The following is a 20,959-nucleotide window of genomic DNA, read 5'->3' on the forward strand; positions in this document are numbered from 1 at the left end:
TGTGGGAGTTATTAGCCAGTTTATGCAGACACCAAACAAAGTTTGTTGGGAGGCAGCTTGTCGTATCTTAAAGTGCCTTAAGGCAGCTTCAGGAAAGGGGCTCATTTATCCTCCACATCAAAATGTTGATTTGGTAGGGTTTTCTGATGCTAATGGTGATAGGAGATCTACTACAGGTTGTTGCATATTTATTGGTGGAAATCTTATCTCGTGGCGTAGCAAGAAACAAACCACTGTGGTTTGATCTAGTGCTGAGGCTAAATATAGAGCTATGGCTTATACTGCAATTGAGTTGATGTGGTTGAAGGCTCTTCTTCAAGAGTTGCGTTTTCCAATTACTCAACCTATGAAGTTGTTTTGTGATAATCAAGCTGCCACCTACGTTGCTAGCAACCCGATGTATCATGAAAGGACTAAGCATATCGAGGTTGATCACCACTTTATGCGGGATGCTGTTATGAAAAATCTGATTGTTACTCCATTTGTTTCATTTGGTGACTGGCTATATTTACTAGAGGAATTATCACTCCCCTCCCCTGAACTATGGGGACATATCATGTTTCCCCTACGTTTTTTCATGTATATCACTAACCTCCCCTTAAACAGAAAGATTCTTTCTATCTTGCCCAGCCGTTTAAAATGGCTGTTAAGCCAGTCTCTTTTTTCATATAATCTCTAAATTACCCCTAAAGAGTTAAAACCCATAAATACCCTTCATGAACTAAAACTAAAACCCCCCCATTTCATCTTCTCTAAAATTGACTAATAAAACCCCATTTCCCTCTTTTCTTTGTTCTCCACTCAAAGCTTCCCTCAATCCCATCAATAAAAACTCAGTCTTGGTTCACCATTTCCATAGTCCAAGTCCCCTAACAATCCATAAAGGCTTAAGAGGGATGACCTCGTGAACAAAGGAATTGCAGAGGAAAAGATGGCTTCTCCCATGGGTTGTCTTCTTGGATGTGTGTTCATCGTAGCAGCTCTTGCTCTAGGGAGCCGCCACCCAGAAATCCCACGTTGTCGAGACAGTGTTGGATGGGCTGTTCCTAGTGCTGGTCTCTCATATGATACAAGAGCTGCCGGCCAAACCTTCATAGTCGACGATATAGATGAGAATTCCCTCTCTCACAGTGTTTTGTTTTCGGTTAGCTTCCTATGTTTTCATCTCCCTATCTATAATTCATGGATTTGGGTTGGTTAATGGGTTCTTCACTATTTATTCTATTGGTGGCTACTAGTTCGTCCCGGCCCCGGCCAATGTCCCAAGTGTGGATCAGGTTCTCGTACGGGCTGATCCACACAAATGGAATCCACCATAGAGTTGGTTGTTGGGTGGATTCCATCTGTGTGGATCAGCCCGTCTCGTACGAGGACTTGATCCGCTCTCCTAGTGTCCTCCTTGTTTCGTAGGAGGTGTGTAAGGTTTCGTATTATTAAACCGGATCTTTTCTCATTCTGTAAATTAATGATTGCAAATCCAAATTTGGTTGTAGTTTTAAGCCCCAGTTCTTTTTTTTTTTCCTTTATCTGTTACTCTTTCTTCAAGGTCAATAACTATAAATAGAAATTGTAGTTCCAGGGAAGTTTCCATTAATGGTTCAACTGGTGAAAATTGTCCTCCCAAGCTCCAAAAAACGCTGGTCGGAAAAGATCAAGAAAGATTTTGCTTTAATTAATTGATCACCCCTCTGAAAACTGATCAAGTTATAACTTCAGAGGAGTTCACCTGGAGCTGTTACTAATTCTAGATTCATGAATTTGCAAATGGGTAGAAGGAATTAAGTTCTCCCCCCCCCCCCCCCCCCCAAAGTCACACGATTTAGTGAATCAGAAAACTGATAGAAGGAGCAAACAAAAACAATTTGCTTTGTAGATTTATAAAGGGAAAAAAAGAACAAATGAATCAATATATCCTATATTGATAATCTATCATCACCATATATATCCTCTCTACTCTTCTCTGCTACTGTTTCAGACCAGCGTCGAGCACGAAGATGTGGTTGGGTTGTACAGGATGGAAGTAGGTATTTCCTCCCATTGATGCCGTGGGCATTGTAGCTAGCACTGGTAGTCAAATCCACCAACAACTCGCCAGCATAACCCAGATAAGCTCCTTTCCCATAGATTCTGGGGCAAGCAGAAGCAACTTCAAGAGGGGCCTCAACAGATCCTTGGTAGTAACCATTAACAAATGGGTTTGTAGCCGTTCCAGCCAAGAGGCTAGCCAGATTGATAACCATACCGTTGAGGCTAACGTCGTTGTTGGGGGCAACCTAATGGGAGCTCTGAGGTCCATAGATGGGTTGGTGGAAGGGCCAAGCACATTGACTAGGGCACTGTGTTTATGAGTTTCCGACCAAGTTGTAAGGGAACTTGTACTTCCTGTTGTGAACATTCTTCATCTGGTGACTTGGAGACGACCCATGTGTCCAGCAACTGCTGAGACAGAACCCTTCAACGGCGACATCAAAGGAGGTCAAGACGACGTTAATGGCATTCCTCTGCTTGCCTCTAGCTGTGAGCTGACTGTTGCTTGCTAGTGAGAGATTTGCCCAAGGAGTAGTTCTCGTCAAGGAGCTGCTTACCCAGACGTAGGGAGAGGGAAGAGGGTTTCTTTGAGCTGAGGTGGTAGTATTTATCAGTGGTTTTCCTATATGTGAGAATAGAGGTTTGTTGAACTGGGGTTGTAGAAGGTGAAATGGGGGGTTTTAGTTTTAGTTCATGAAGGGTATTTATGGGTTTTAACTCTTTAGGGGTAATTTAGGGATTATATAAAAAAAGAGACTGACTTAACAACCATTTTAAATGGCTGGGCATGATAGAAAGAATCTTTCTGTTTGAGGGGAGGTTAGTGATAGATATGAAAAAACGTAAGGGGATCATGATATTTCCCCATAGTTCAGGGGAGGGGAGTGATAATTCCTGTATTTACTATGTCTCTATTTGGTCCTGCTTTCTGGAATTATTGTTCCAAGCTGGGCATGGGTGATTTATATTCTCCAGCTTGCGGAGGATCACTTGGCTAAGACCTCCTCCTGTTTAGACTCCTTCGATGGCTCGGCTATGGAGCGTATACGGATGGTCCCATTGTCGATGAGCTTTTGCACTCGCCCCAAGTGTTCGGTTTTTATAAATCTGGTTTGGTCTATATGGATGTTAGTTGTACCCCTATTGGACCCATTACATGTTGTATTAATGGTTTTGGAGATCACTCACGATTGGGGGTGTCCTTATCATGACAGATGACTAGCTGTAGATTAGTCTTGTTAGTAGTTGACGTGGGAAGGTAGTTTCCTGGTTTATTTATGTTTCCTTTTTACACTCTAATAGTAATTGTGTTGATATTATAGATATCTTTGTCCAGCGATAGACCTCATCTCCTGAATCTATCACTGGATCATTTTTCTTCTCTTCTCTTCTCTCTCTCTGAGTTCTTTCTTCTTTACCTTGTTCTGGTCAATTGCTATTGGATTCTCTGAAGTCACAAGATCCTATCTTATGGTTGGAACAGCCACCAAAGTAATCCATCAATCTCCCTTATGGTTGGCAGTCCTCTGTTTTCTTCTAAGTTCAATGACAACGCCTTTGGTTTCTAAATGGTTTTACTAGTTTCAATTTCCATCTTACTTGCTATTTTGTTTTCCTTTAGTACTAATTCCATTCTTAGTTTCTATTTAGACTTTAGAGTCTTAGACAGATTCCACTTACTATTCTCATATCAACTACTAATTCCTGTTGTTTCTAATTCTGGATTCTGATTTAGGCAAGTTACTAATTTGATAACCTTCTAATATATTACAATCTGGCCATTAAATGGTCGTCAAACTTGGCGGAAACACTCATTCTATCTCAGAGGCTACTCGAACCAAAGTTGCAACCAGATCTGATCATCCAAAAGCAGGTTACTTGTTTGCATTTTATGGGGATATTGAGGGCCTCCGGTTCTAGGTCTTGTAGGCTATTGGTTGCTACCCTTTGGGTAATTATTTAGCCATTAGAAACTTATTGGTATTAAATTTGAGTAATGTTATTTTGAGCAATCTTCTTTATCAATTAGTGACTTTCCCAATATAGATCCCAGTATCGACAACTTCATCCCATATTATTGATAAATAAAAGTTTTACCTCATAGTGTCCTCGGCATTGCTCTTGCTTTTAGCTGTTACTTGAATGAGAGTGGGGCTCAGACAACACAACAAAATTGAAATCTGAATGTGTATACTTGGGGATACTAATAGCTTCTAGCATGACAATTGCTTGAAATTTTCATCCATAGATAAATGATCTTATGCCTTTAAAAGCTGAGCAACCGGTAGAGATTGTTCAACATCCAATGTTGTGATTTTAGAGTTAATATCAACGAGGCCCTCAAAGTCTCCTCCTTGTGGACTGGAGGCATGAGCTCAGTGGAGGCAATATCCAGAGGAAAGCTATCAATCAAGAAAAAGTAGAAGCTAATGAGAAAATGAATGTTTTCATGTCATTAACACCTCAACCAATTCTTTGTAGATGAGATATGTTACAATCCCAGATACCTGTGATCAAACCAGAGAAAGAGGAAGAGAGAGAAAAAGAAGAAGAAAAGAAGAAAGAAGAAGACGAGAGAGAGGTGAGATCAAGATACTCCCAAGAGAGGGGAATAACCTGCAATCAGACTAGAATAGTCTGCTGTAGGCTAGACCCTAATATTTATATATTAGAAACAAATTAACAAGTACAAAATACCCTTAAACATCTAGTCAGCCCTAAGACAGAGACAAGGATCGATAGGACATAATTGCCCCTATCGCTGATTGAGCTAATGCCTCAATCTTAACACTCTCCCTCAAGCTGGAGCATATACATCACCCATGCTCAGTTTGGTACAACCATTACGAAAACTAGGAGCAAATAGAGACTTAGTGAACATGTCTGCCAACTGATCTAAGGAAGGAACAAAAGGGGTCTCGACCAACTTTTTCAGAATAGCATCACGAACAAAGTGGTAGTCCACCTCGATGTGCTTGGTCCTCTCGTGGAAGACCGGGTTGCTAGCAATGTACACAGCAGCTTGGTTGTCACAATACATCTTCATAGGCTTGGTTACTAGAAACCCCAACTGCAGAAGTAACGACCACAGCCACATCAACTCAGCAGTGGTGTGAGCCATAACTCTGTATTCTACTTCAGCACTAGGCCGGGCAATGGTAGTCTGCTTCTTACTTTGCCATGTAATCAAATTACCTCCAACAAATGTGTAATACCCTGTAGTGGACCTACAATCACTAGCAGAGCCGGGCCAATCAGCATAAGAGTAGCCAACTAGTTCCATATGCCGATTAGGACGATAGATCAGCCCTTTTTTAGGAGCACCCTTTAAATATCGAAGAACATGAACAACCGCGTCCCAATGAGCTTTCTGAGGAGACTGCATGAACTGACAAAGGACCCCAACAACATAAGAAATGTCAGGTCGTGTGATAGTAGGATATATCAACTTGCCTACCAAACTCCTGTACTGATGCACATCCTGGAGAGGTTCGCCATCACTAATACCAAACTTTTGGTGAGGATCCATAGGGATATCTATAGGCCTAGATGCAAGCATACCAGTATCAGATAAAAGGTCCAACACATAGTTCCTTTGAGACAAACTGATCCCCTTCTTACATTGAACCACTTTAATCCTGAGGAAATAGTGAAGCTAACCTAAGTCCTTGGTCTGAAAGTGTTGCTGTAGGTAGTTCTTCACTTCAGAGATTCTTGCCTCATCATTTCCAGTAAGAATAATATTATCCACATAAACAACCAAGACAACTAGCTCGAGGGGACACTGAGACAGAGACAGAGTGATCAGAGTAACACTGAGAAAATCCACAAGTTACTATGGTCGTACTGAACTTGTCAAACCATACTCGAGGGGACTATTTAAGTCCATAGATAGCCTTGTGTAGACGACACACACTGCCTCTATTCTCCCTATGAGCAACATAATCAGGAGGTTGCTCCATATACACCTCTTCCTGTAGATCACCATAGAAGAAGGCATTCTTGATGTCCAACTGAAACAATGGCCAATCAAAATTGACAGCAAGAGAAATAAGTAGGCGAACAGAGTTCAGCGTAGCAATTGGGGAGAGGGTCTCAAAATAATGAACCCCATATGTCTGAGTATACCCCTTGGCAACCAAACAGGCTTTCAACCGCTCAACAGAGCCATCAGAATGATACTTAATAGTGTAAACCTAGTGACACTTCACCAAGTCCTTACCCGGAGGTAAATCTACCAGACTCTAAGTACCATGATTCAAGAGAGCATCCATTTCTACATCCATGGCAGCTTTCCATCCAGGGGTATGCAAGGCGTCAATATGAGATCGGGGAATGGTGTTAGTAGAAAGAGACAAGCCAAGACCATGGATGGTCGATGGGAGATGAGACAAAGAAACAAAGTTATCAATAGGATACATAGTTATAGATTTTTGTGTGCAAGTGCGTGTACCTTTATGTTTAGCAATTGGTAAGTCATCAGAGATAGGAGGAAGAGGAGCTTCACTAGAGGAAGGCGGCAATGAAGGGAGCAAATCATTTAAGTATTGGTATTGGCATTAGGCTGCCTAAGCTTCTTCTTGAGTTGATAAACTTGTAGGGGAGGCGTGTCATTGGCACGTCATTGGCACTAGGAACATTAGGAAAAGGAATGAGAGACGGGATGGGTGGAGTAGTTGGAGAGTTTCACTCCATCCCAGATCGAGACGCCTGAGGAGAAAAGAATGATGTGCCTTAAAAAAAAGTCATATCAGCACTAACAAATTGTCGGTGAGTAATAGAATCATAGCACTTGTAACCTTTCGGAGTACATGAATAACCCAAAAAAATGCACTTAGTGGACCAAGGAGATAATTTATCTGTCTGTGCATGCAAATTATGAACAAAACACACACACCCAAAGACACAAGGAGGACCAGGAAAACTTGGCAGATTAGGGAACATAATAGAAAAGGTAGACCTATCAGAAAGAACTGAGGAAGTTATGCAATTAATCAAGTGACGTGCAGTTAAAACCCCATCACACCAAATTTTTTTCGAAACATGCATATCTATCATAATAGCTTGAGCTACCTCAAGAAGATGCCGATATTTGCGCTCAGCTACCCCATTTTGCTGTGGGGTATAAGCACAACTAATTTGGTGTATCATCCCATGGTTGGCACAAAAATCAGAAATATCATTTTGGGCATACTCTAAAGCATTATTAGATCGAAAAATCTTAATTAAAATGCCAAACTGAGTTTTTATTTCATTATAAAAATTCTGAAATACAAATAAAAATTCAGATCGATCCTTTAATAGATATTGCCATGTAAGACGAGAATGATCATCCATAAATGTCACAGAATATCAAAATCCAAATCTATTGCTGACTCTGCAAGGACCCCAAATATCAGAATGGACTAAAGAAAATAAAGACGGACTACAAGACACAGTGCGAGATGGGAAGGACACATGGTGATGCTTTCCAAACTCAGGCTTCACACTCTAACTTGAGCACAGACTTAAAACTAGGAAATAAAAGTTTCAGCCTAGACAAAGACAAGTGTCCTAAACAACAATGCCATTGGAAAGGAGTCACATGCCCGACAGCAGTAACAACAACAGAAGAAGTAGGAGTGCCACAATTGAGATAATATAAACCATATTTTTCACGCCCTCCACCAATCATCTTCCTCGTGTGAAGATCCTGAAAAACACAGTAAGAAGGAAAGAATGTTATTTGACAATTTAATGACATAGTTAACTGACTTATAGAGAGGAGGCTTAATGGAAATTGGGGAACATGCAACACGGAGGAAAAATTAAGGGAGGATGTAGATGAGATAGTACCATGACCTAAAACTGGTGTTGAAGCACAATTTGCAAGAATAACAGATGTAGAGGTGGTACTAGGAGAAAACGACTTAAACAGTAATGACTTACTAGTCATATGAGCAGAGGCACCTGAATCAATGATCTAGGGGATAGAAGTAGTGGTAAGAAAGGCTGAGGTACTTGCATGAGCAAAGGTAGCAGCGGATGTAGACACACCATTGGATGTATTAGAGGATGCCTCAAGAGTCTACAAGCGCCTGAGTAATTGATTAATATCATCACGTAGACTGGTAGATGAATCTCTTGAGGAAGTTCTCGGTTTAGTATCAGTGGGAGACATGGTGTCAGTACCATCGTCTGACATTGCATGATTTGCTAACTGGGTTGCCCACTCTAGCTTGCCATGCTTTGCCCGGCAAGTTTTTACAGTATGGTTGGACTTCCCACAGTAAGTGCATTGGCGAGATGATTGATCGGACGGCTGTCCACTAGAACCTCGACCAGGAGACCCACAACCTCCCCCACGTCCACGGTTGGCAAGGAAGCAGGATTGTCTTTGGAAAATTGATCAGGTTTGGTGGAAGATGTAATACGTTGCAGTCGTGAATACATGTCATTCAATGTAGGGACAGTATCACCTGCAAGTAGATGACCCTTCATTGCTTTCAAGTCATTATTCAAACCAGCCAGAAATTTAGAGACAAAAAATTCATTGCGCTGAGCCTTCAATTTATCAATGTCTGTGGTCAAGGGCTAGAAGACATTTAGCTCTTCAACCATTCCCCTGAAAGCACTGTAATACTCTGGAAGAGACTTGTCAGACTGGCGAAACTGGAACTTCTCATAGATAACATAGATATGGGTCATCTTCTTTTCCTGAGAATATGTTTCCTTCAAATCATTCCATACACCTTTTGCAGTAGTGTGGAATATAACATTGGCAGCGACATCTAGTTCCATACTATTCCACAACCAGATTAAGATCAAAGCATTTTCCTTCATCTTTTCGTTATAACCTTTATTAGATGATGGAGGGGGATTAGAGGTAGTATACTGAAGTTTATCTTTGGCCATAAGATAAACATTTACAGACTGAGCCCAAAATAGGTAATTCGAACTTTCTTTGAGCTTGATGGAGGTAATCTGGACATTCACATTGTTCGAGGCAGATGTAGTGGTTGCAGGGGTAGTAGGCTTGGTCTCAGCCATGAGTAACCAAAAAAAAAACAAAAAAACAAAAAAACAAATAGGGTCGCAGAGAGAACAATAAAAGAAAACACACCAGAACCACAGTGACAAGGGAGATCAACGACCCTGCTAAAATCGAGTAGGGCAGAGAAGTTGGTGGCTGTGATCCAAGGTCTTTAATCTTCAGTTCAGCACTAGTATATCACGTTCCATAAATAAAATAAATCACTCCATGTGATTTAATCCATAGTAGATGCAGCAGTAGACGGCTGCACACCATAAGGGTTCAGCGGAAAAGCGAGATCAGCAGAGAGTGAATCTAGAAAACCAAGATTGATCACAGAGGCTCTGGTATCATGTTATAATCCCAGATACCTGTGATCAAACCAGAGAAAGAGGAAGAGAAAGAGAAAAAGAAGAAAAGAAGAAAGAAGAAGAAGAGAGGCGAGATCGAGATACTCCCAAGAGAGGGGAATAACTTGCAATCAGACCAGAATAGTCTGCCGTAGGCTAGACCCTAATATTTATATATTAGAAACAAATAAACAAGTACAAAAATACCCTTAAACATCTAGTCAGCCCTAATACAGAGACAGATATCTATAGGACATAATTGCCCCTATTGCCCCTGTCGTTGATTGAGCTAACGCCTCAATCTTAACAGATATATTGCAACCACCAATTATCTTGAACAAGTTGTGGTCACCACAAAACCTGAAAGGGAAGAAATATTTCATATTTGTGTTCAACTTGGTTGAGTTTTTTATGATTCAGCTAAATTAGCTTAGTTGGTTTGAGCTGTAAGTCAACGAAGAAGTACAGAGATCAAATCTTAAAAAAAATGTGTTTTTGACTCAATCGTTTGTGCATTAAATCCAGAACAGGTCAATGGTGCATCATATTCAACCCAAACTGTGTTGGATACAGATAAATCCTTGCCTAAAATCGGATTTTGACTTCGGTTGGGTGTAAATTATGTTTCACATCAGTATCTCCCTCTCTAATTTTCTTCCTAGTTTATCTTTCAATTCCATGTCAAAGATATGTCTATGGTCTTCCCAATCTTACCCCATCTATTGTACTATCTCTTGGTTCCATTGTGCTGCTGATACTTGTTGATATCTTCTAACTATCCGTTATCACTGAACAGGATGTCTCCCAACTTTAGCGACGATACCAGTTTGGATTGGTTTATATCAAGCTCTTTCAAATGTAGCAAATGAGGTAAACAAAAGGTTAATTGGCATTTATCTTAAGGTGTTTTATGATTGGTTTTATGTACTGGTAATTGGTGGTAACTAATTTTAGCTTCTCTTTTTTGAAGGGACTGCTGACGGAAGGTTTCTTTTGGATTCCATCTTTGGGGGGGCCCACCACAATTTCTGCTCGACAAAATGGTTCAGGCATTTCCTGGCTTATTCCATTTGTGGTAATTAAACTTTGTCTATGTGAACCTATCATCGCCTTGGATTTCATTATTTGTCCCCATCTTTCATAAATATCTTATGCAGTTATGCCAGCTGAGCATCAGACAGACCATGTTAACATAAACTTTCAATTGTATGGCACATCCTGTAATGCTCAGAGATGAGAATGGTGGAGGGCTGGATAGGAGAAGGGAAAATCTGAGAAGAAAACTTAAGAGTTGTCGGGGAGAAGGGGAAGCACACATTCACACACACTCAGAGCAAAACCCAATTCAATTTCTTATTCAAATCACTGTGACCATTGTTGGGTATATGCAGTATTTAAGGGAAAGCGAAATATTCCTACTAGACTCTAAAACGGAAACATCTAGTATCCAACCTCTACTTCTCTATCTCCCACACATCCTACCCAAAGCAAACATGAGAAAATAGAAGACATAATATTAAACAAAACTACTTCCAACCCTTGTTGGAACAAAACCCCAGTTGGACCAATACTTTCTGGCTTTGGTCTTCCAAAGCTGGTCATGCTGGTCCAACCAGACAAGTGCTCCTACTGCATCAGAAAACCTGAAGTATGTGGGTGGAATATAGTTTGACTTTTGGTCCTGGTTATGTTTTAAACTAGGAACACTTTCTTGTATCCCGTCCTTGCAATGGTAATCCTATCAAAGATCAAGAACAATAACATGAACAACTAATGGAAAGTAAGTCAAACAGTTCAATGCAGACTTTTTCTTACTAGTTCAACTTATTTTGGGTGTAGTCTAGCAAGATCATCTGTTTTGAAATGCATGCTTGCCTATATAAACATCTCTTGGGAAATCTTTTAGCAATATCAAAGCTTTTGTTTGTAAAGCATGCAGACATGCTGTGGGTCAGAGGCAATAGGTGGTCACTTTTTGTTTCAGAAGTTCTTGCATCCAATACAGATTAACAAATAATATATAATCTTCCTTGCAGGATGGACACCCACCGTTGGGATGGCATGATACTGCAGCATACCTTGTTCTACCTGTCCTTCTAGTTGCTTCTCAATATATTTCAATGGAAATTATGAAGCCACCCCAGGTGGTGAATCCACTTTTCTTATTAAACCCTTTTTTTTTCCTGTTTTGTTTTTTCCTTGTTGAGCATGTTGTAATCCTATTAAAGTTGTCTTTTTGGCAGACTGATGATCCATCTCAAAAGAACACGCTTCTCGTTTTCAAGTTCCTTCCTCTCATGATTGGTTATTTTTCTTTGTCTGTCCCATCAGGGTTGTCAATCTACTGGTTGGTGTCTCATTATCAATTCTTTATTTGGTGCTTATGAAGCTTATATACCAAAACATTGCTGTAACAACCTCTACAACTTTGCACACATATTTCCATTAATATCACACACTTCAGCCAATTCTCTTTATTTGGTGCTTATGAAGCTTATATTCCAAAACATTGCCGTAGCAACCTCTACTAACTTCATACATATGTTTCTGTCAATATCACTCTTCAGCAATATAATTTCTTATTGAATAACTTGGTTCTCATTTATGCTTATTTATAAAAAGGTGAAATCTGGGGAGTGATATAGAAACATTTAATGTGGCCATCTCTCATCGGACGCACCATGGCAGAAGCCAGTGACATGTCTGTATATTACTGATGCATCCATATCATTACCATTTATCATTTATCTAGAACTTTGACTATAGAAACAATTTGTCTCTAGAGAATTCCCACCTATGACTCTTGACAACTTTCCTGAAGGCAGTAATTCAGTCAAGCAATCTGAAATGGTGGAATAATCATCCAAAATGGAAAAAATAGAGCCCGCTTTTTATGTTTTATTTGTGATGAATATGACCCAAGGAAAACACATGCCATCATCTAGTTTTGCCTGCATACACAATCTCTTGTTATTTCAATGTATGCTATTCTCTTCCATGTTGTTAGGTTTACAAACAACGTCCTCAGTACAGCACAACAAGTTTGGTTACGGAAATTAGGTGGTGCAAAACCAGTTGTAAATGAGAATGCAAGTGACATAATAACTGCAGGTCGTGCAAAACGAGAAACTTCTCAGCCATTACGGGCCGGTGATAGGTAGGTCTTACATTTTGCAAAAATCGTATTGTTTAGTTCCCAGCTTGTTTATTACTCCAATCACTAATACGACAAACAACAGATTTAGACAACTAAAAGAAGAAGAGAAGAAGAAAAAACAGAACAAAGTTCTCCCGGAAGAAGAGGTTCAGCCTAGAGATTCTACATCTGATTCTGGTGATGAGTTTGATGAAGAGATTAAGGACAAGGTACGTTTGAACTCCTAAATGACTGACATGTCATTATTTGATGCTATTTATGTTTGAACTCCTATATGACTCTGAAATGTCATTATTGTATGCTATTTTTATCCAAGAACGTTTGGTGTTTATCTAAACTGCATATGGAGAAAAATTTGCATTAGAACTGGGCTGGATGAAGCTGCCAATCACCACCGTATGTGGTGAAATGACATGCCAGTATCCTAAGTGGGTGCCATGGGATCAAATAATGACATTTGCCAACCCCCTAAAAAGACTTCAGACTATATGGTTGTCATCCTTAGGCTTTGTAATTTGCCAACCTCCGAAAAGGAATCCACTTCCTATTTCTGACCAAGAAAAGAATAGAACACCAAGATTTATATCTTCCATGAGAATTATCATGTTTGTATCAGCTAATCAGTACTTTTAGCGTTGCCGGTATCAGAAGTGGGAGCCATGGAATGGAAGTTTCTAATCTTCCGTCCACGAATTTAAAGTGCTTGGGCTCAACTATTCCTATGTCTTTTCATGCTCCTTTTGATGTTTATCGTCATCATTGCAGCCAATTACCGTCACTACTGTACTTTACGGCCATCATAAAGTCCATTCTAGAATTCTCGGTTCCCTAGTCCACATACTTTTTCCCATTACCGTATCCCTCGAGGCCTTCAACTTGCCTGCAAGCACTCCTCAGGTGCACCATCATTTATCCTGTCTGCACTTGACAAAACCTTCTTATTCCAACTTAGTCCAACTCTCCTTTGTTTCTTCACCCCCTTTTTTTTTTCTTTTGGGTGGGGGTGGTGGGTGGGGTGGGAGGAGGATATGCCTAGCTTTCTTAGATGCTCTTTGGTTTTTGGTTTCATTACAAAGCCATTTCTGCCTTCCCTTCTGCTGAGTATGTTGATTTCTGACTTTCCAGCATTGCTTTGCAAGCCTGAAAATCGTATTTCTATGCTTTAAATATTCACCTTAATTTAGTAGTTGGTTAAATGGAACTTTTGTCTTTCTTCCTTTGATCAGCGTGCATCTTTTGAAGTTCTGGATCCAACAGTATTTCATGAAGAAGTAACATACATAAAATGGTCATGGTTACATGAACATGATCTTCCAATGGCTCGACTGGGAAGTAGTAGGTGTTGGACAGTTGGCTAGACTACCTAAACTTGACATTTTTTTCCCAATCTGGAGTTATGGTCATCAAACAACCAATAGTGCAACTGGGTGTTGCATTCGACAATACAGAAATCTGAACTGGAGGCATGAGTTGATAGCCCCTCCCAAAAAATAAAAAGTAAGAAAATTATATGAAAGTAATACTAAATCACTTTGTGGTGTGTTACATCCCCATTACTATTTATGGTTGGCAGCTTGATCAATTCCCAATATAATTTGATGGAAGTATGGATGGTCTATCATTCTAGACTCTCAACAGAAACTAATTTTAAAATAGAATTTTCCTGGATCTTGCAATTCAAAATTTTTTTATGATCTTTGGCAGGATGAGGAAGTCCTTGAAGGGCTATATGCTTCTTCTAGTGGTAGCAAACAGAGTCCAGATTATTCTGGACCAAGGAGAAGCAAGCGGTCAAAGCGGAAACGCATGGTGTAAACATATCATGTATTTAATTCATCACCCGTGGTTTATGGTGAGAGATGTATCCTAGGTTAATATATTTATGATGGCCATTTTTATGTTGGCTTATTCATTTAACTGCGTGTCATGAAAATCAACTGGCAGTCTAAAGGAAATCAAAATCATTGTTTATGTTGTCAAGAGATAATTTTGTTGTCTCAAACTGTCATTACATCCATGGCCAGAAAATCAAAATCTTTCAATTGGTTAGTCTTCCAAAACCAGATGATGAATATGAAATTAGAATCCATGTAGGTGAGCGTAGACAAGCATAATGACGAATATCATTCTTGGAAGTGATTTTTTGGAGGGGAATTCCTGGGAGGTATTTTATCTATTGCATTTGTGAAACTTTGGTAGAAAAACCTATATATCATCAGCTAGTATTTTAGGAGAAGAATGGAAAATCAATTTTTTTTTTTTTAAGAAAAGAACTTCAAGTTCTTACAACTCTGCAACATCTAGTGTCCTCAAGAATGCAGATCACTGGCATGCTATTAGAATTCAACTTCACTTTGTAAGTATGACCATTTGTTCTCCATAAAAACAGTGAGTCTGAAACTCTGTTTTTAAATTTTAAAACTTAACATTCAATCCAGAATCCAGATCTTCAAAAATATTGAGGGTAGAACACACAAAATGTGCATTATATCCTTAAGGTTGGATGACTACTGCATATTCAACATCAAATTGTGGGTTGGAAGAATAGTGATCAGGCATTTATCATCTGATGGTGTATTGAATCTGAATCAGCAAATAAATCCCATCCCGCTACAACAGAGTACTATATAGACATCAAAATCATCCAAATTCAAAAATATATCACCTTCTTCAGCTACAAGGACATCTACTACATTCTTTTCTAATTGCGAGGTGGAAGAAGCATGGTTCATGCATTCATGGCTTAGTCGGTGGGTGCCGGTTTCCAATAGGGCTTGGTCCAGATGGGACTTTACTAGCCTTCCTCTCTTCGATCGTATTTCTGGTGGTCTTCTTATTCATACACACAGGAGTAGTTCAGTTACATGCTATACATGCATTATTATGCTAAAATGAAGAAAAAGAGGAGAGCAGTTGTGATCGTCAGAATAGATATTTGTGACACTCACCCAAGCAGACAATGTCGATCCAGAGGCTGAGGGGGATCCGAGTTGTGGACGTCCAAGCCGGAATGCAGCTGTGATCACCATTTGATAAGGTAAGATTCATGTATCTCATTTACATACTTAGAAACCATAGTTTTTCGCAAACTGAACTGAACTAACAAAGATAATGGGAGAGGAGACTAGTTTGGCTTGCCTGATTCTACAGCTTGAACCATGATAGAATTGGAGAAATGGGAGTATGATGCTGCAACTGCAAGGAGGATGAATCCCAATAAAAGATGGGTCAAGATTTGTCTGCCCTTCATCTTACCCAGTAGCTTCTGCATGGTTGAAGAAACTGGGGGTGGTGTGGGGGCTTTTACAAGCAAGAAGGAACATATTTAACCAACTTACTCACGTGATTGGGAAAATCATATCTTAGCTTGAAAAAAATATGGGAATGTTTTGAGCAAAAAGGTGTCGGGGAATCCTATGCCACAAGAGTTGAGATTGATTGGTAAGATTAGGAATTTTAATTGGGTCTCTCTCTCTCTTTCTCTGTCTCTGTTGACTTCTAACCCCAAGGGATAGCGAAGTTAGCAAGGGACCTTCGCCTTAGGAAGCCTATGGTTTTGAGTTCAACTCCTCTTACCTTCTTGGGGCCACTCATATAAGAGTGTTTAGTGTTTTTCACTATTTTCAGTGAAGTTGAATTGTTCTCATTTAATCCCAATATGTCTCAATTCATTTTATTATGGGGTCAATATGAGTCCGCATAACTAGATACCATCATCAGCTAAAAAAAAGTTTGTTTGACTTCTTAGTTATCATTGCAGCTAGCCATGGTGAAATACTGAAGAAGTCGTCTGGGCTTTGCATACACAGCACTCACTATTGCTGCGTCGGGAGTCGGGACCCGCCAATCATGGGTTCAAGTTTGCATCGAGTGAGAATGTAAGACATGTACTCTTCTGTCTGGGGCTTTTGTTTGAATATCTCTCAGTGGACCAGTAAAGTAAATTCCAGATCCAGGTTGAAGTGGACTAATTTATAAATAAAGCAGATTGGACCAGATTGGATGATGATGATAGTCTGATTTTCATGTCATTGGGGTCTCTCTGTCAAGCATTCCCTGTGAAATAGAACTTCCTGTTCCACTCTATATCCCTTGTCAATTCTAATGATAATGTTTGAAAGGTGATTTTTTTTTTAAGTATTATTTAACATATATAAAAAAGAGTTCATAACGGATGTGGGAGCAGCCCCATCATTAATAAAGGATCCTAACAGACTACCATACTTAACAGCCCATTCTGCTTCAGGTAGTCTTTGGTAGGTTTTTTTTTCAGATAGATACACTATAAAGGGGAGGAGGACTGAGATAGTCAAGAAACTCGAACTCGAGACTTCTTGATGAGTGTAGGGTGCATAAGCGTTCTACTCTATTCTGGGGTCTCTGTCTAGCTAAAACTGTTGGAGGTAGTCCTTTCTTAGTGGCTTCACTCTAGCATTAGGTCTCCTCTTCCATGCGAGGGTTAGGATCAATGATCGACTACTGGAATACCATATACAAACCTTATAAAAACTCTTTTGGGTTTTGATGGTTTTTATTTAGAATAGTTGAATGTTTGGTTTAATAGTCTAAATGGGCTAATGAAGAAAGAGAGTTAGGAGAGTTATTAAAATAAGGTGGAGTGTTCAATAAAGAAGTGGTATGTTGTTATAGTCATTAAAGCGAAGTAGAGTTTTCTTCCAAGGGAAGAAAAATGAGAGAGAGTTAGTGTGTTCTACTATAGTGAGAGAAAACAATGATGAATCTATAAAATGAGAGGTGTCTTCCAAAAGAAGTGGGAGAGTGTAATAGAGAACAAGAGAAGGTGTGTGAGTAACCAAGTGAGAAAAGGAAGTAAGGGTTATACAAAGGACTTGGGTTTGAAATCAAATTATAAGGTTGTACTATTTTCTTCTCTTATTCTTAGTGGAAGATTGATTCTACTCCGTGAATTTAGACGATTTTGTTGATCCACGTAAATCTATTGTTACTTATATCATTTTTTTTTTTTTCTATTTTCGTTCTTGTTGATTAATGCCAAGTTCGTAAGATGCCCACATCGAATATAATACGTTCTTTTCAATCCCAACAAACTCATCTCTATAAATCAATTTATAAAATGAGAGAACTCAAGATCATATCAATCAATATCAAATATCCTTTCATAACCAATGTGGAATCAACCCTAATATGACTGACATCAACATAATAATCTCCATGCAAAATATTTGGCAGTGAGCTTTCTGTAATGTTGCATTACTCTAATCACCACTCCGATTGAGATTTGTATAGAGAAAAAAAAGGGTGAGGTGGGAACCACATAATGCATGGGGAAGAGGTCCTTGGGACCTCGTCGTTATGTTAATGATGAGGCGTGCGACCTTAAGATCAAATAAGACACATGAGTTGAATTAGAAATGAAGGCTATGAGGAAAGATTATCTGTCTGGATGTATAGGTTATTAGGCATTTGATTGCATTCTGATTTAGGTAGGATTTTGGGATGGTTGGCTTCCTCTCAAGAGTCTTATTAGGCTCTTCAGCTTTGGTGGTTGAGGTTTCTTATCCCACACTATAATACAATATCGCAAAAGGTTTTCCAAATGACCTGTCGTCCATTTTGACTTAGCTTATTCAAATAGAACAAATATACGTGTTGCCATGGCAAGGATGGGGCCTAAATTTTGTGAATGCGATATTCCTCAACTTTTTCTGTAAGTATTCGGCTTGGATCATGGTTTTAGGTATCGGTATTGAATCAGTTATATCAGTCATATTATATTGATATTGGCTGAGATCGATCTCGATATCTAGTCAATCCAGGATCGAATATCAAGGGTAAAATCATTCAAAAAAAAACCCAATTTTTTATAAAAAATATTAATCGATCCGGACTGATATAATCAATCCCGGATCAATATCAGCCGAAAAAGATACCAATACCGATAACTAAATCCTTAATCTAGATGGAGCTCAAGTGGCTTAATAAATAGGGTTTTGAATGAGAATACAAGAGAGTACTGTATGGGCTGATGGCTGGAAAACACAAGGATGCTTGAATAGATGACATATATAATAAAGTATTTAATTCAATTTTGAAATTTGAATTTTGAATTTGGTATTTTTTGAAGGCATCACGAAATAAAAATTTTAATATAATATGGGAGAAAGATTTTTTTCTTTCTTTCTTGGGGTAGATAATATGGGAGAGGGATCGATACTATGTTATTTTATTAAAATGGTATCAGTAGTATGTCCAAGTGCACTTTCTCACCAATAATGGATGGGAAATTGATTCATCCAATAAAAGGTTTTAATGAGAGAGAGAGAGAGATTGGAGTCTACAAGTTGCATGTGAGAGGAAATACACAAGAATCTCTATAGTAGCATTGTAGCAATCTTTTCTAATAATATATCTTAGGGGTGTTAATTCCAGGCCCACATCAATAGGGCCGATTAAGGCTGACATGTTTATGATCCGACTTAGACCGATCCAATTAATAAACGTGTCGGACTTAAGCCCGACATATTTATAAATAGGTAGTACATGGTGCAACCACTTAGCTCAATGGATGCCCGACCAACCCGACACATTTATAAGCCCGACTTGAACTGACTCTTTTAAACCCGACTTAGCCTAACCCCTTTAATACTACTTGTAGTTTAAAAAAAAAAAATTGATACTATTTGTATTTAATGCTAAGGCTATGTGATATCTGTAGTTGAGATGGTGGTGATTGTTATCCGAACATTCCTTTTTTTTCAACCATAGTTTAATTGATTTGAACTTGCTAAACTTGGGTTGTGTAGGCATTGTTTATTGATTTGAGTTCCGTCGGTTAAAGACCGAGTACCTTAGTAACTTAGTTGCTTTCCCATATTTGGCTTAATCCATTTTAACTATGAGAATTTTCTTTATTGTTGTCATCTTTACCTCATTTTATTGGTATTCTTCTTCAAGCACATTTAAGAGACCAATTTTAAAGAGGACTCGTTTAAAGTTAAATAGGTCCATATCCCGGTTAAGGCCCGTTTATGGCAGCCCGATTAAAGTTTGAGACCGATTGACCCGATTATCAACCGTACCATGCCCGCACTAGCTAAGCCCATTTAGCTAAACAGGTGTTCATAGTGCAACCCTAGAAATTGGCCAAGCTCAACTACGCCCCGACTGAGACCAGCCTGGCCCGACTGCTTGACACCCCTATAATATATATTGACAAATATGTTTGAAAGAACACTTTAAAGTTCATTTCTGTAGGCAAAAGTTTTTCTTTACCTGGATAGAAAGAAGAATTGCTTCCATAATTTGAGGAATCAGATCAAATCGGCTTGAATTGGTTAGATTGGTATCGGCGATAAGTGTGACAGCCTTGATTGATCTCAATTCTGGATTAGTATGTAGAAAAGGGTAAAATATATTTTTTCAATTGAAATCAGGGGTATTTCAGTCCGATCTAGGTCAATTCAAATTGAGATCGAATAAAAATTAGCCTTGATGGATGCCAACCCCAATTCCATCTCCTCAACCTTGATTCCTTTTCCATTAGTGATGTGACCCTATGATTGAATTATGGGTTCATCATTAATTCCCACACCTTATCATTCATGGTGACAAACATTTTAATCGATTATAGAGTTTAGATACCTTTAGTGAGGAAACCGTTTTCACCACTGGTGAAAGAAAACTGTCATTTCTTTTATGGGTCACTTGTATGACATGAATTTAATCACCAATAAATCAAATCTATCTTTCCGGCCTAGGGGACATGTTATTGGATATGATTGCCTCTTGAGTCTTTTCAATTGTTACTTTATAATTTATGCACTTGTAGATACCTTATATTGTCACCATGAAAGATGCTTATAGTGATGATGAGCGACGGTTTGAATACCAAGAGAAAGTTCTATTTTAAGGTTTATGAGACTCCTCATAATCTTGAGATGTTAGAGATCATCCCAGTAAAATGACAAAATCCTGTTATAGGGTGAATAAGGAACTTCATTGGAATTTATGTGCACTGCTGTGTATGCCTCAAATAGTGTGGAGGAAAGGAGAGAATTATGGAGGGATATTTTGCAATTGTCTAATGGAATGTCAGTTCCTTGGGTTGTATGAGGAGTTTCAATTCGGTGAGAGGTCAACATGAAAAGAAAAAGGGGGGGGGGGGGGGAGGCAGGTTCTGTAGAAAAGTTCAATAATTGTGTATTTGATGCTGACATGTTTGATCTAAAATGGAAGGGTAATTTATTTACTTGGAGTAGTGGGAAAGGTGATTTCAATAGAGTGAGCTGTAAGTTGGATAGGATGCTTTGTAATAATGAATGGGTTGATAAATTTAAATATTCTGAGGCAGCATTCTTGAATCCTAGAATTTCAGATCACTGCCCTATTCTCTTGAATATTCTAGAGGAGAAGAACTTTGGTCCGAAACCT

At 39.0% G+C, this 20,959-nt stretch overlaps 2 protein-coding genes across 2 annotated transcripts in view; one reads left to right on the forward strand and one right to left on the reverse strand.

Annotated features, from left to right (window-relative positions):
- The window catches only part of LOC122058325 (inner membrane protein PPF-1, chloroplastic), a 34,202-nt gene extending 19,675 nt beyond the window's left edge, over nucleotides 1-14,527 (forward strand). The window contains exons 5-11 of the mRNA XM_042620958.1: nucleotides 10,187-10,260; nucleotides 10,361-10,465; nucleotides 11,427-11,534; nucleotides 11,634-11,737; nucleotides 12,398-12,547; nucleotides 12,630-12,756; nucleotides 14,252-14,527. Coding sequence (XP_042476892.1) covers nucleotides 10,187-10,260; nucleotides 10,361-10,465; nucleotides 11,427-11,534; nucleotides 11,634-11,737; nucleotides 12,398-12,547; nucleotides 12,630-12,756; nucleotides 14,252-14,362 — 779 coding nt within the window. The 3' untranslated portion in view covers nucleotides 14,363-14,527. The remainder of the gene's footprint in view (nucleotides 1-10,186; nucleotides 10,261-10,360; nucleotides 10,466-11,426; nucleotides 11,535-11,633; nucleotides 11,738-12,397; nucleotides 12,548-12,629; nucleotides 12,757-14,251) is intronic.
- A 568-nt stretch (nucleotides 14,528-15,095) lies between these two features.
- On the reverse strand, nucleotides 15,096-15,811 carry LOC122058326 (CLAVATA3/ESR (CLE)-related protein 46). Its single transcript, XM_042620959.1, has 3 exons — nucleotides 15,686-15,811; nucleotides 15,496-15,563; nucleotides 15,096-15,376 (listed from the first exon to the last, which is right to left on the reverse strand). The coding sequence occupies exons 1-3, from the start codon at nucleotides 15,795-15,797 to the stop codon at nucleotides 15,284-15,286; spliced, it is 273 nt and encodes a 90-aa protein (XP_042476893.1). The 5' UTR covers nucleotides 15,798-15,811; the 3' UTR covers nucleotides 15,096-15,283.
- Nucleotides 15,812-20,959: the final 5,148 nt, after the last annotated feature.

Source organism: Macadamia integrifolia, chromosome 12, assembly GCF_013358625.1.
Source record: "Macadamia integrifolia cultivar HAES 741 chromosome 12, SCU_Mint_v3, whole genome shotgun sequence".
NCBI classification, from domain to species: Eukaryota; Viridiplantae; Streptophyta; class Magnoliopsida; order Proteales; family Proteaceae; genus Macadamia; species Macadamia integrifolia.

Coding starts and splice junctions, on each gene's coding strand:
- LOC122058326 (XM_042620959.1), bottom strand. CDS start 15,797: ATGAAGGGCAGACAAATCTTGACCCATCTTTTATTGGGATTCATCCTC. Junction 15,564..15,685: donor GGTTCAAGCTGTAGAATCAG/GCAAGCCAAACT, acceptor TGGTGATCACAG/CTGCATTCCGGCTTGGACGT. Junction 15,377..15,495: donor GATCGACATTGTCTGCTTGG/GTGAGTGTCACA, acceptor ATGAATAAGAAG/ACCACCAGAAATACGATCGA.